At 51.7% G+C, this 13,384-nt stretch overlaps 2 protein-coding genes across 2 annotated transcripts in view; one reads left to right on the top strand and one right to left on the bottom strand.

The window, feature by feature from the left end:
• The window catches only part of tex2l (testis expressed 2, like), a gene marked incomplete at both ends in the record, with an annotated part of 7,935 nt that extends 1,463 nt beyond the window's left edge, over positions 1-6,472 (bottom strand). The window contains 8 exons of the mRNA XM_084456159.1: positions 451-494; positions 577-676; positions 884-1,033; positions 1,782-1,922; positions 1,968-2,053; positions 2,351-2,645; positions 2,969-3,115; positions 5,015-6,472. Coding sequence (XP_084312285.1) covers positions 451-494; positions 577-676; positions 884-1,033; positions 1,782-1,922; positions 1,968-2,053; positions 2,351-2,645; positions 2,969-3,115; positions 5,015-6,472 — 2,421 coding nt within the window. The remainder of the gene's footprint in view (positions 1-450; positions 495-576; positions 677-883; positions 1,034-1,781; positions 1,923-1,967; positions 2,054-2,350; positions 2,646-2,968; positions 3,116-5,014) is intronic.
• Positions 6,473-12,074: 5,602 nt separating this feature from the next.
• The window catches only part of neurl2 (neuralized E3 ubiquitin protein ligase 2), a gene marked incomplete at both ends in the record, with an annotated part of 1,770 nt that continues 460 nt past the window's right edge, over positions 12,075-13,384 (top strand). The window contains 2 exon segments of the mRNA XM_084456359.1: positions 12,075-12,436; positions 12,438-12,886. Coding sequence (XP_084312485.1) covers positions 12,075-12,436; positions 12,438-12,886 — 811 coding nt within the window.

Below are 13,384 nucleotides of genomic sequence, written 5' to 3'. Positions count from 1 at the left end.
TTCCCACCGCGCAGGGATGACACAGGATTGAGGTGGCGGGGCGGGGAGAGGGGGGCTATCTGAGAATTGGTGGAGGGGTTGGGAGGAGGGTGGGGTCGGGCGTTGGGTAACAGTCGGCAGTGGATGCAGATGAGAGAGAGAGAGAGAGAGAGAGAGAGAGAGAGAGAGAGAGAGAGAGAGAGAGAGGCACACACGGAGCTACCCTGGTAATACCGGCCAGACATTCTCCGGAGCCTTACACTAATACTTACTCGTCCTATGCTCTCTCTCTCTCTCTCTCTCTCTTCTCTCTCTCTGCTCCACAGAGCCAGAGCCAGAGCTACAAATCCTGTCTAAGCACTGCAAATATCACCCACATGGAGGTGGGGATGTGGAAACACACACACACACACACACACACACACACACACACACACACACACACACACACACACACACACAAACCATTACGGCCTGCTGGGTGTTCTCAGGTGTGTAGTCAGCCAGACACAATTCTGCCATAGCCACCTCTAGATCTGTCTCAGCAGAATCAGTGTGTGTGTGTGTGTGTGTGTGTGTGTGTGTGTGTGTGTGTACCTCTGTGGTTGACCACTGGACTGGAGGCTCTGGTTACTTGGGGCAGACAGGAGCCCATGTCCAGCTCAGTCAGAGTCAGCTCATCCATGAAGTATGGCCACTACAGACAAAACACACACAGGCAGACACCACACACACACACACACACACACACACACACACACACACACACACACACAGACATACACACGTTAAGGACCATTTTTCACATTACTTACATCGCTGTGAAAATCAAACACACACACACACATATATATATATATATATATATATACACACGTATATACACACACACACACACACTTACTCGGATCCGGCTCAGCTTCTTCTGAATCTTGTGAGACACCAGATCGGCCCAGTACTTCTCCCGCAGGAAGTCGAGGAAGATTCGACCAATCAGAGCATTGACCCACGCAGTCTGGCCCTCCTCCGGGAATTCTGGGAGATCACAGGTGCACTGCGTGACAAAATGTAAGAACTGAGTCAAACTTACAGGAGACAGGAGTGTGAGAATGAAAGTATACATCTGCAATAATAGAATGCCTAAGTGGAAGCAGGAAGAGCTGTCCCATGGGACATTATTATATATGTACAGTACAGTGAACGGCGAGAGACAATATATTGACCCCACTTTAAAGCAGTTATTCCAGAATGAGGGAAAAAAGTATTAAAAGAGGTGAAAATCACAAAGTCTGGCCATGTTGAGAGCTGCAGCTATGCAAAAGGAGAGTTCTAGAAGAGTTTGCATGCGGGACTGGCTCTACAAGGGTTTGGTGTGTGTGAAACGAGTGCAATGTCAGCTAGCTAATATTAGCTAACTTGTGAGTTACAGTAACAGAGATGATAAGGTTGTAATTGACAAACATCATGTGTGTATTGTTATTGGCACAATTCAAACAGGATCAAGAAATTGTTTGACTACCGAACATATTTTTCCCATAGGGGTTTTGATTTAAGGTCCCAAAGGGGTTTTGATTTGAGGTCCAATTGGGGTTTTACGCTTCCTGCTTCCACTATGACAGAGAAAGTATAGACAGATAGATGTAGTTCAAGGTATTTCATAACTACAATTGTCATATGATTGTAGGATATCAGAATCATATCAGCCACCTCTCTGTTCCTCATGTCTGGGCGTGTCACTTCACCCTGTGTTTCTAATGCTGTCCATCAGGCTCTCCGAGTGCCCTGACAGTGAGCTGACCCACCTTGGGCAGGGCGCCGGCCGCGGGGCTGGTCTCCGAGCTGCTACCCCCGGGGCTGGCCAGGGGGCTGGGCTGCTCGGCGGCCAGGAGACGAGCCATGTAGCTGGGGTAGTCCAGCAGGGGAGGCCCCCTGGAGGTCTGGGTCTGGGGGACGGAGGGGCTGGCGGGGGTGGAGGGGGCAGGGGGTGCCTCCTCCTCAGGGCTGCCCCGCTGGCTGAACCCCCGGCTGGCTGGGGTACCGCCTGGGGAGCTGGCACCGCCAACCACTGGAACACCTGGCGTAGAGGTCAAATGGACCACAGGGTCAACTGTGTATGAGCTATGGAAAGAGAGGAGGACTCACTGATACACAGACAGGGGTGGAGAAACATTTCTCTCCATCTCTCTCCCTCTCTCTCCTTCTCTGTCTCTCTCTCTCCCTCTCTCTCTCTCTCTCTCTCTCTCTCTCTCTCTATCTCTGTCTCTCTCTCTTCCTCTCTCTCTCTCTCTCTCTCCCTCTCTCTCTCTCTCTCCTCTCTCTCTCTCTCTCTCTCTCTCTCTCTCTCTCCATGTGGCACCTGATCTGGCCGCACATCTGCCGGGCCTATCCTTCTCCGTGGCCATGGACGCGGACAGGAAGTGATGAAACCACTCTTCCTTCTCTCTCCCCGTGCGACCGAAGAGGAAAAGCGTGGTGGTGGGGTTGGGGGCCGGTTTGGCGGCGTGGTTGGGCCGTGTTTGCGGTCCGAGCCCCTGCTCCTCCCCGGGGGTCTCCGCCACCGCCACCTGCTCCTCCGGCGCCCCCTCCCCTCCCCCCAGCTGGAGGCAGATGGGGTATTTAGGGTTCCACACCCTCTTACGGGCAAGCCCTGAGGGCAGCAAGAACACCTGGGAGAACAACAGATAATACCCGTTATAACGTGTACTATTATAATAGCATAGGATCAGTATAACATGTTGTTTGCTGTTATAACACCTGGGCTGGTCATTCATTCATTCATTCATTCGTTCGTTCGTTCGTTCGTTCGTTCGTTCATTCATTCAATCATTCAGTCATTCATTCATTCATTCATTCATTCAATCATTTGTTCGTTCATTCGTTCATTCGTTCATTCGTTCATTCGTTCATTCGTTCATTCGTTCGTTCATTCATTCATTCATTCATTCATTCATTCATTCATTCATTCATTCATCCATTCCTCCCTCTGTACCTTCGAATGGGCCAGCTGGTAGGAGTGTGTCCTGGTGAAGGAGGTCTCGGGGAGCCTCTCGTCGTACTCGGCCCTGCGAGGGAAGCTGATCCTGGGGTAGGACAGGCTCAGGCAGCCCCCCTCCAGACTGGCCCAGACCGACTGGCTCTGACACGGGTGGGGCGCCTCCGCATCGTACTCACTCACCTCGTTCATCCAGCCCTGGACACACACACACACACACACACACACACACACACACACACACACACACACACACACACACACACAGGTAAGAGTGCTGTGTTAGCCTTGGGCACTGTCTTCTCCCTGGTGTGCTCATTAACAGTCAAGTGGGCAGACTGCAGTATCTCCTCTGCTGATGAAAGCTAAGGTCTGGTTTAAATTGGACAGCCCCTCTGTAGATGCAAATAGAAGCTCCTTCACAGAACTGCTACTCTGAGGTTGGCACGCCCACACGAGCTAAACAAACTCACAAAGCCTTGTTAAAACAGGAGACTAATACCCAGAGTACAGCGTCCACCTCCATCCATCCTCCCTCCATCCTCTCTTCCTCTCCCTCCATCCTCCCTCCATCCTCTCTCCATCCTCTCTTCCTCTCCCTCCATCCTCCCTCCATCCTCTCTCCATCCTCTCTTCCTCTCCCTCCATCCTCCCTCCAACCTCTCTCCATCCTCTCTTCCTCTCCCTCCATCCTCCCTCCACCCTCCCTCCATCCTCTCTCCATCCTCCCTCCATCCTCCCTCCATCCTCCCTCCATCCTCTCTTCCTCTCCCTCCACCCTCTCTTCCTCTCCCTCCATCCTCCCTCCATCCTCCCTCCACCCTCTCTTCCTCTCCCTCCATCCTCCCTCCATCCTCCCTCCACCCTCTCTCCATCCTCCCTCCATCCTCCCTCCATCCTCTCTCCCTCCATCCTCCCTCCATCCTCTCTCCATCCTCCCTCCATCCTCTCTCCCACTCCCTCCATCCTCCCTCCATCCTCCCTCCATCCTCCCTCCATCCTCTCTCCCACTCCCTCCATCCTCCCTCCATCCTCTCTTCCTCTACCTCCATCCTCCCTCCATCTTCCTCTGGTCTTGTTCTTCACTGCTGATGCAGTCTGACTGTACTGCTCAGAGCCCAGTTCCCTCCTCCCTCCCTCCTCACAGATAATCACACTAGGAGCTGACAATGGCTAGGAGGAGAGGAGGAAGAAAGAAGAAAGAGAGAGAGAGAGAGAGAGAGAGAGAGAGAGGAAGGAGGGAGTCTCTTCTGCTGCCAAAGAAAGGGATTTCAAGTCACGGCTCTCCAGGTAGGCAGGAACTTTTATCGGCGACACTAATTGCATTCCAGACACTTTTAGCTGTCGCAAACCACATAAGTATGAGCATTCAGCTGTAAGAAAGCCGAGCTAATGGCCTCCTGACACACTGAGCAGCCTTCTGTTCAGCCAGGGCAGACCATTACAGTACAATATAATAACAGGTCTGTGGCTGGATAGGCCAATCAATCACCATAACCTTTGTGATACTGTACAATGGGCATAATCACCCATTCAGGACTCGGGATGACAAAAAATACTGTGGGAATATGAATTCACCGTTGATTTGAATAGCTCAGAGTCATTTCATGTGCTTACTGTAGGACTTAAAGGTTGTTTTTGTTATGGTAAATATTTTAACTTTTTACTTCCAACATGTTTTTTCATCCCCACAATCTTAAAGAAAGTAATTGGTCACACTTTACAATAAGGGTCACAAAAAACATTAGTTAACTGTTAACTAATGCTTATTTAGGGTTAGGTTAGGTTAGGTTACTAATGTTAATTAATACCTTAGTTAAAGTTAGGGTTAGGGTTAGTGTTAGGGTTAGGTGAGTTAACCTTAGTTAACATAAATAACATTAGTAAATGGTTAATAGAGACATTAGTTAACTGTTACTTAATGCTTAAAAATGCATTAACTAATGCTTATAAATGTACCCTTATTGTAAAGTGTTATCAAGTAATTACTGAGAGCGACACCAAAGATGGCGCTCACCTCATCCTCCACACCACTCAGCTCACCTTAAGGACGGCAGTCTCCGTGCTGAGGGGCTCAGCCTCCGTGCTGTCCCCCAGACTGGGGAGCCCTCTGTGGGGGAGTGGAGGAGGGGTCCTGGGGGTCCCGGAGGAGCCGAGCCTGATGAGGAGGAGGCCCAGCAGGAAGCCCAGGCCCAGGCCCAGCGCCAGGCCAGACAGGTAGGGGCTGAGGGGCAGCGTGAGGTAGGCGTAGGACATCAGCGCCACACAGAACAGACCCACGCCAGGAAGGGCAGCAGGGGGAGGAGGAGGAGGAAGAGGAGGGCGGGGTCCGCGCAGGAAACGGGGCCCCGAGGGGACGAGAGAGTCGGGCAGTCTCCTCGGACGCCTGGGATTGCGCCGCTGGTCGACGGCGACCACCTGTATGATGTCGTCGTAGGCGCAGATCTCCAGGTCCTCGCCGCGCTCGGCCGGTTTGGAGAGGGGCTCGTGGGCGGAGCGTGTCCTGAGGTGGCCCCTGCTGGGGTGTCGGACGCACGGCCAGTCAAACACAAGGGGCTCGGCGAGCCCCGCCTCCAACCCGCCGCCGCCGTCCCTCCCCGCTGTCCCAGAGACGCCTCTGGAGCCGGGGGAGCTGACTAGTGGAGGCCCCTGGCTTCCCCCTGGGGCCCTCTGGTGCTTCGGGCTACTGCTGGCGCTCTCCTCCTTCATGATCTTACTGAACATGCTGAGGGGCTCCTGCATGGCCTCGGACAGCTTCCTCCTGGTATCCTCCAGCTCCATCTTGAAAAATCCTCCCTTGCTGGGCCCGTCGGAGGGGGAGAGGGAGACGGGGGAGGGGGGCGCGGTGCGCGGCGTGTCCCCGCCTCCGCGGCCCTTCGGCTGGGTCAGCTTGCTCCACAGGTGGAGGTTGAGGCGGGAGTCGGACCTGGACTGCGACACCTCGGGCTCGGAGCGCGAGATCTCGGTGGAGACGGACTTGACCAGGCTGAGCAGGGGGCGGGGCGAGGGCGGGGCCGAGGCGGGGGCCCGGAGGAGGCTGGGGGCCAGGAGGACGCCGGGGGCCGGGGCGGAGCAGTCCCCCAGGGAGCCGGGGTAGGAGGGGGAGAGGGGCACGTGGAAGGCGGCCGGGGAGCGCAGGCGGTCACCCCCTCCGTCCTTCTCCTCCCCCTTCCCCCCCTCCTCCTCCTCCTCCTCCTGGGAGAAGCGGCTGCCCCCGGAGAGGGAGACGGAGGGGTAGTCCTGGTCATGGTCCACGGAGAAGACGAGCCGGCTGTCATACAGCCTGTCCCATTCCCCCTCGGTGCCGGTCAGGTGAATCACGATGCCCTGCTGGGCCGAGGGGCCTCTTTCTGGCACGGGGGTGGAGGAGCGGGGCAGGGCCTGGCTCCGGGGGGGCGGGGGGCGGGGAGGCCTGGGACTCCCTCCGCCGGCTCTCGCGTCTCCCCCTCCACCTCCCCTCCTCTCCGTTCTCTCTCCTCCATTTTCTCCCAACTCTGCCATGTCTGATCTTTACATTGCAGACCCCAGGCTCCTAGGAGTTGGCGACCGTCAGCTGCATCGTTAAGCCAGGGAGTGATGTGAAGAACGGAGAGAAGAGAGATTTGATTTCTGCATTTAATTTAAACAATAAATAATTGCATAAACCTCAGAATGGTCTGCCTACCTCACCTTGCAGTTAGGGCAGCAGATAATACAATCCTCTCCTCCTCCTCCTCCCCTCTCCTCCTTCTCCTCCCCCTTCCTCCTCTCTCTCTTCTCCACTGCTTCACTCCCCTCCTCTCCCCTCCTCTCCTCTCTTCTCCTCTCCTCATCTTCTCTCCTCATCTCCTCTCCTCTTCTGTTGCTCCACATCTCAGTGGGTAGTAGTGTGTACGTTAGTGGAGTAATACAAAAACAGATGACAGCATTTTCTCTGCAAAACTAGGGCAGGATCAAAGCATCTTCCAGGCCAGCCACTGCATCACGCTCGGGGTCAATCTGCCTTCAAATGTGTGTATGTTTTAGAAAATATATGCTGCACACAAATGCATGGGGAAATGCACCTGGATACGAGTTAGCTACAGCAGGAGAGTGCTACTGCATCACACCAACCCCTATATGTAAAATGTGTCTCTCTCTGAGTCGAGTGTCAGATTTGTTTCCTCTCCTCCTCACTGCCGTCACAAACGGATGAAGGAATGCATTGGATCTAAGGAGCTCTGATGGATAGCTTAGTGTTTATCTCTCTCTTCCCTTTCAACACCCCCCTGCCTCCACCCCCACCCCCCTGCTGGGACCCTCTCGTCTCCCTCCCCATCAGTCTGCCGTTAAACCTGTGGCCCCACCACCACCACCACCACCTCCATCATCTGACGGCTTCTGGCTCTGCTTTCATTCGCGGGAGGGAGGGAGGGAGGGAGGGAGGGAGGGAGGGAGGGAGGGAGGGAGGGAGGGAGGGAGGGAGGGAGGGAGGGAGGGAGGGAGGGAGCGGCTTACGTAACAACGCTTGGCTGGGCGCCGACGCCAGTCAAGGATGATGCTCTCAGGCAGGCCTTTGTGGCAGCTTGTAGCCTATGTACATGTTTACATCCCTCCCTCCCTCCCTCCATCCCTCCCTCCCTCCCTCCCTCCCTCCCTCCCTCCATCCATCCCTACCTCCATCCCTCCATCCCTCCCTCCCTCCCTCCCTCCCTCCCTCCCTCCCTCCCTCCCTCCCTCCCTCCCTCCCTCCCTCCCTCCATCCCCGACCCGGACAGCTGAGAGCAGCGTGCTGGAGCCTGTAATGCCCGCGGCTTAGGATGCTACTCGCCACCGCCAAACGTGAGAGCGGAGGGGGGAGGCGTTTAAAAAGCATACCAGCCTTGGTCGTCAAAGAAAGTGGAGGAGAATATTCTAGAATACTGGAAGGAACTAGGATAGATGAAGGAAGATAGCTAATGACTTCCTCTCTGCTTGTTTCTTTTCTGGGTCAGGCACTCTGCTCTTTAGAAGTGAGTTAAAAGTAGCCTACCTTCTGGAGTTACGTAACAGTGTTATAGAGCTGTGGCACAATTTAAACCAGTTCTACAGCATCTGGCACATTCTTACTAATCCCTCTCACCCAAAATGGACAAGATAGATATTAATCAAACAGTTTTGTATGGCACGTTTCAAATGTGAATGCTACTCAATGCTCTTCACAACAAAATACAAATTGAATATACAAGACAGAAAGCCTAGTAAAGGGTCACTCACCACACAAAATTAAATACTTAAATAAATAGTAAGCAAAAAAAAACTGAGTGTGAAAGAGACTAACATACTAGAGCATCCAAAAGCAAGATGTGTGTGTGTGTTTTAAGAGCTTTAAAAGAAAACAAGGGACACTATACCACAAAGACACACACATACACACACACACACACACACACACACACAGGCACAAACATCATCGGCCCCACAATTCTGTCTCATACAAATAGAGACCTCCAACCCCAGAATGCCCATCTGAGCCTAAATAAAACATAACTACATCTGATCAGGATCTATTTATCTGGCCAGGCGCAGGTTGGTGACAGACAGGGCTGTGATGATTCAATTCCACATCCGAGACCGGTGAGGCGAATTGAATACGCTGTTGTTCCTGTACTGTGTGACAGCAGACAGCAGAAGATATGTCCTATTTAAAGCGTCAGCGACATGGTGAGGAGCAGAGATGACGTGTGCAATCCACTTTAATGGGTGAAAATGTGTTCAGTAACAGTGTTGATTACCACGGCTGTCCACTTTTAGGACATGTCAATATGATCCATCTGTTGTCTCTAGTAGTCAACTGATGACGCACTGTGTGTGTGTGTGTGTGTGTGTGTGTGTGTGTGTGTGCGTGTGTGTATGTGTGTGTGACATATATGTGTATGTGCGTGCATGCATGTAGGTGTGTGCGTGTGTGTGTGTGTGTGTGTGTGTGCTTGTCCCACCCTCTGATTAGACATGGCCGACATCACTGTTCTGCAGGATTTTAAAGCAGACAAAGCAGACAGCTGGATTGTCCATCAAAAAGAGTTTTGGTCAAATCTGCTTCCGTAGGGACATCACCAACGTTTGAGATCATTAAATATGCGATTAATGGTTTAGAAAAGTAGGTAGGCCTAGGCCTACACACAAGATTAGCCTGTGTTTACATCTAAATGATGTCACTTGTTGAATAATCATCTTTAGTCCCTTTCTACAACGTTAGGTTTTCATCATTAGTTCTTTACTCTCTAGATGCCATAGTGCGCCTGTCTCAACTGACCTCGGCTCACCTGCCGCTCCAGGATGGGCACGCGCCGCGCGTGCGTTGTTGATCTGGTCTTCGTACCTGTCTCCGTGATGTCCGTGCGTTGACTGTCAAATATCCAATTGATTATTCCCTCCTCTAAACCGTGATAACCGTCAATGCGCGCTCTCAGACTGTGGCGCAACTGTATCTGGAATTTTATTCTCTTCTTTTCTGCATTTCTGCATTTCTTAGGCTACTTACTAAAATCTTATTTGTATGGTATGACACATTCGCTTAGATGTAGGTTCTAGATTTGTCAGTAACGTGAAGTGACAGTGAATAAGAGCAAATAGCGCACGTACCTTTACCAAACAGAAGAAATACCCAGCAAACACACAACGTCAGGGAGACGTTCAGATCATGTCTTAATAACGTCCGTCGGTCCAGAACCCCGTTTGTACGTCTGCTGGACCCCTCAACTGGCTTGGACCCCTCTAAGACGTATGTGGACATGCAGAACAGGTTAAATATCTGAACGTCTAAAAAACAACTTTCATTCTGGCTCCTAATTGGATGTCTTTGGACGTCCGAAAAAGACAAAAAAGACATCTAAAAGATGTCTTTTAGACGTGTCTTTGCTCAGTGGGTAACCACAATACATACATCACTGGAAACTCACCGATGAGACCTATTTTCTTATCCCAGTGACTTGCTCTGCAAACGCGCGCGCAGACAATCCTGGAGTGGAGAGATGCTCTCCGCGCGCTCCATGGTGATGACGCGCTCACACCTCCCCCTCGTGCGCTTCATCCAGATGTGACCAAGCTGCCATTACCAATCTGATTAGGGAAACCATGGCAGCAGTGCACTTTAATCCATCTTAAATACCACAGCCGGTACACACACGCACTCTGACGTGCGCACGCACGCACACACACACACACACACATAGCCTACACACACACACACACACACACACACACACACACACACACACACACACACACACACACACACACACACACACACACACACACACACACAGTGGTAGAAAAAGGAGATCAGTTAAGTGAAGTGAACAGTGTAGGCTATGATCAGATTGATATTCAGTTCAAACAACACTGACCTACAGAGAGCAGCCTGGGAAATGTAGTCAGGCAACCCAAACAAAGTAGCTCGTGCCACTGCTGGAGACACAGCCAGCCCTGGCCAGGAGGCTCTCAATGGAGCAGGGGAAGGGATAAAATAAGTAACATCTCCTTTCTCCATTTCCCCCTACCTTCTCCCCCCCCCCCCTCTCTCTCTCTCTCTCTCTCTCTCTCCCTCTCTCTCTCTCTCCCCCCTCTCTTTCTCTCTCTCTCTCTCTCTCTCTCTCTCTCCCCCCCTCTCTTTCTCTCTACCTCTCATTCAACCTCTCTCCTCCCATCCTCTTGCTCCTCTCCCCCTCTCTCTCTCTTGGCCTAGATACAGAAGAGAGCCAGAGGAGTGATGATATATGGGGGATAGCCATGCATGGCCTGCTGTGCCCTGGCTGCTACAGCTGGGGTTAGCACAGCTAGCGCTGCCTGAGGGGGCCAGCTAACCCCTCTCAGACAGGCTGCTTCTGGAACCATTCAGCTGTAGCAGCTATTGTGAAGCAGACCAGTGGAATGTTTTGTTACTCCAGGCTTTATAGGGTTCAGTGAATTCCTAGGTTCTCATGTAGCTTAGATGAATGGATGGACTCTAGGTTGGGGTGAATCGGACCGATCACGTCACACATAGGCAAACTAAGTCTAAAGCACTGATACAGAATTCAATTTTTAGAAATTAATAATCTGAATGAACAAGTCTTTAGCATAATCAGAACTTGGTCTTGTGGACAGGTGCGTGAGAGAGGAAGTCATGAAGTGAAAATGTCGCTTTGGATAACAGTGTCTGCTAAATGACTGTGTGATGTAAAATGTAAAAATGTAAAAGGCCTCCTGCTTCTTAGCTTGATTAAAACATTTTATTGTTCCAGCATTTTGGTACTTGAATCTTTGTCAGGCGTCACTGGAAAAAATGGAAAAACTATAGTGCCACAGAGGTTCACATGACCAATCAGAAACACTCAATACTAATCCTTAATTGGTTTCACCCAGTATAATAATCAACACATTAACATAAATCAGAAATCTAGAAGTTCAGCATAATTGATAGCAGGCTATGTCGGTATGTTAATCAGACACCCCTGGTGGTCTAATACCTGATTTACATAAGAATTCCATTCCAGACTGAATTTGCATAAGGCTATATTTGGAGAGTTGATCCCCAACAGTGCAGTATAGTGAATATACTGTTTAACATATTTATATGTTATATGTATATGCCATATGCTATTATGGTAATTTGGCTGGAGACATGGTATTGTGCCATGAATGAGCACTTGGGCCCAGGGGGAATGTCTCCCTCAAACCCCTCCTCTTCCTGTGTGTGTGTGTGTGTGTGTGTGTGTGTGTGTGTGTGTGTGTGTGTGTGTGTGTGTGTGTGTATCCCTGCATACTTTGCCATCTGTTAACATGTGCAGCTATCCCAAAATAGCCCCTTCAACAGTCACCAGAAACTTCTCTGAGTGGCCGGCAGAAAGGCTAGCAGAGACTGTAGTTGTGTGTGAGTGAATGAGTGAGTGTGTGTGTGTATGTGTCTATCTGCACAATGGCAATGTGTCTACTACAGACTGTCAACTCAGAAGAAGACACTGTGAAAACATTGGACAGCGGACATAGTGTATGTTCAGTACATTCAACTTAGTTTCTGGAGTAGTAGGGCTGTCTAGTGTGTCGTCTTAGTGTAAAGTAGCCTACAGTAGCTCCCTGACGACAAGGTCCTCTATCACTCACTGAAGCCCGTAAGGTAGGTAAGATGGAGCCTTGCTCGGACCAGTTCTTGGAGTTCCACCCCGTCCACGGCTCCAACGTGAGACTGGACCCGTCCGGCACCCAGGCCACCCGCGTGGAGAGCTTCGCCAACGGGGTGTGCTTCAGCAGGCAGCCCCTGAACCCCGGGGAGATCTTCCTGGTGGAGATCGAGGAGAAGGAGCTGGGCTGGTGCGGCCACCTCCGCATCGGGCTGACCGCCCTGGACCCCAGCGCCCTGGAGACGGTACCAGAGTACTCCCTGCCTGACCTGATGGACCTGGGGGACAGCTGGATCTTCGCCATCACGCGCAACCACAACAAGGTGGCGGCGCAGGAGCCCGAGGCCAGAGCCGGGGGAGAGGAGGGGGGGGGCCGGGGGAGAGGGGGGAGGCGGGGTCCCGGGCGGTGGTGGGGATTGGGGGAGGGGCAGGGTCCTGGGCGGCGGAGAAGAGGACGGTGGCGGCAGCGAAGCGAAGAACAGCAAGCCCAAGATGTTCTTCACGGACGCCCACCTGCACATCGACAAGTTCCGCATCCCCATGGACAAGCTGGTGGGGCGCAGCCGGCCCGGACGCTTCAGCCACATCCTGGACGACCTGTACAAGTCCAACGCCCTGCCGCCCACCGCCCGCCGCAGCAGGGTGGGCGTGCTCTACGTGCCCCGCCCCGCCGGCCTGGCCGACATGCACATCGTCATCAACGGGGAGGACATGGGGGCGTCGGCCAGGGGGATCCCGGCCGACCGCCGCCTCTACGCCGTGGTGGACGTGTTCGCCGCCACCAAGACCGTCCGCATCGTCCAGGTGGAGTACGGATGTAAGTGGCCTTTGTGATGGATTGTGGGTAATGGAGGCTACACTGGCGGGATGTCGACCGATGCGGTGCAAACACATGTTGAGACAAAGTCAGCACTTTAGTAATGGATTTGAAAACAAGCTTCAGATGTGATTGTATCTCAATGTCCCCCTCCCACTCTATCTATCTATCTATCTATCTATCTATCTATCTATCTATCTATCTATCTATCTATCTATCTATCTATCTATCTATCTATCTATCTATCTATCTATCTATCTATCTATCTATCTATATGTCTGTCTATATATTTATCTATCTATCTATCTATCTATCTATCTATCTATCTATCTATCTATCTATCTGTCTGTCTATCTATCTATCTATCTATCTATCTATCTATCTATCTATCTACAGTATCTATCTATCTATCTATCTATCTATCTATCTATCTATCTATCTATCTATCTATCTATCTATCTATCTATCTATCTATCTATCTATCTATCTATCTATCTA

The sequence above is a fragment of the Borostomias antarcticus genome (assembly GCF_949987555.1).
Source record: "Borostomias antarcticus genome assembly, chromosome: 22".
In the NCBI taxonomy this organism is placed as follows: domain Eukaryota; kingdom Metazoa; phylum Chordata; class Actinopteri; order Stomiiformes; family Stomiidae; genus Borostomias; species Borostomias antarcticus.
Note: the sequence above shows the minus strand (reverse complement) of the source record. Positions and strands in the feature narration are given on the sequence as shown.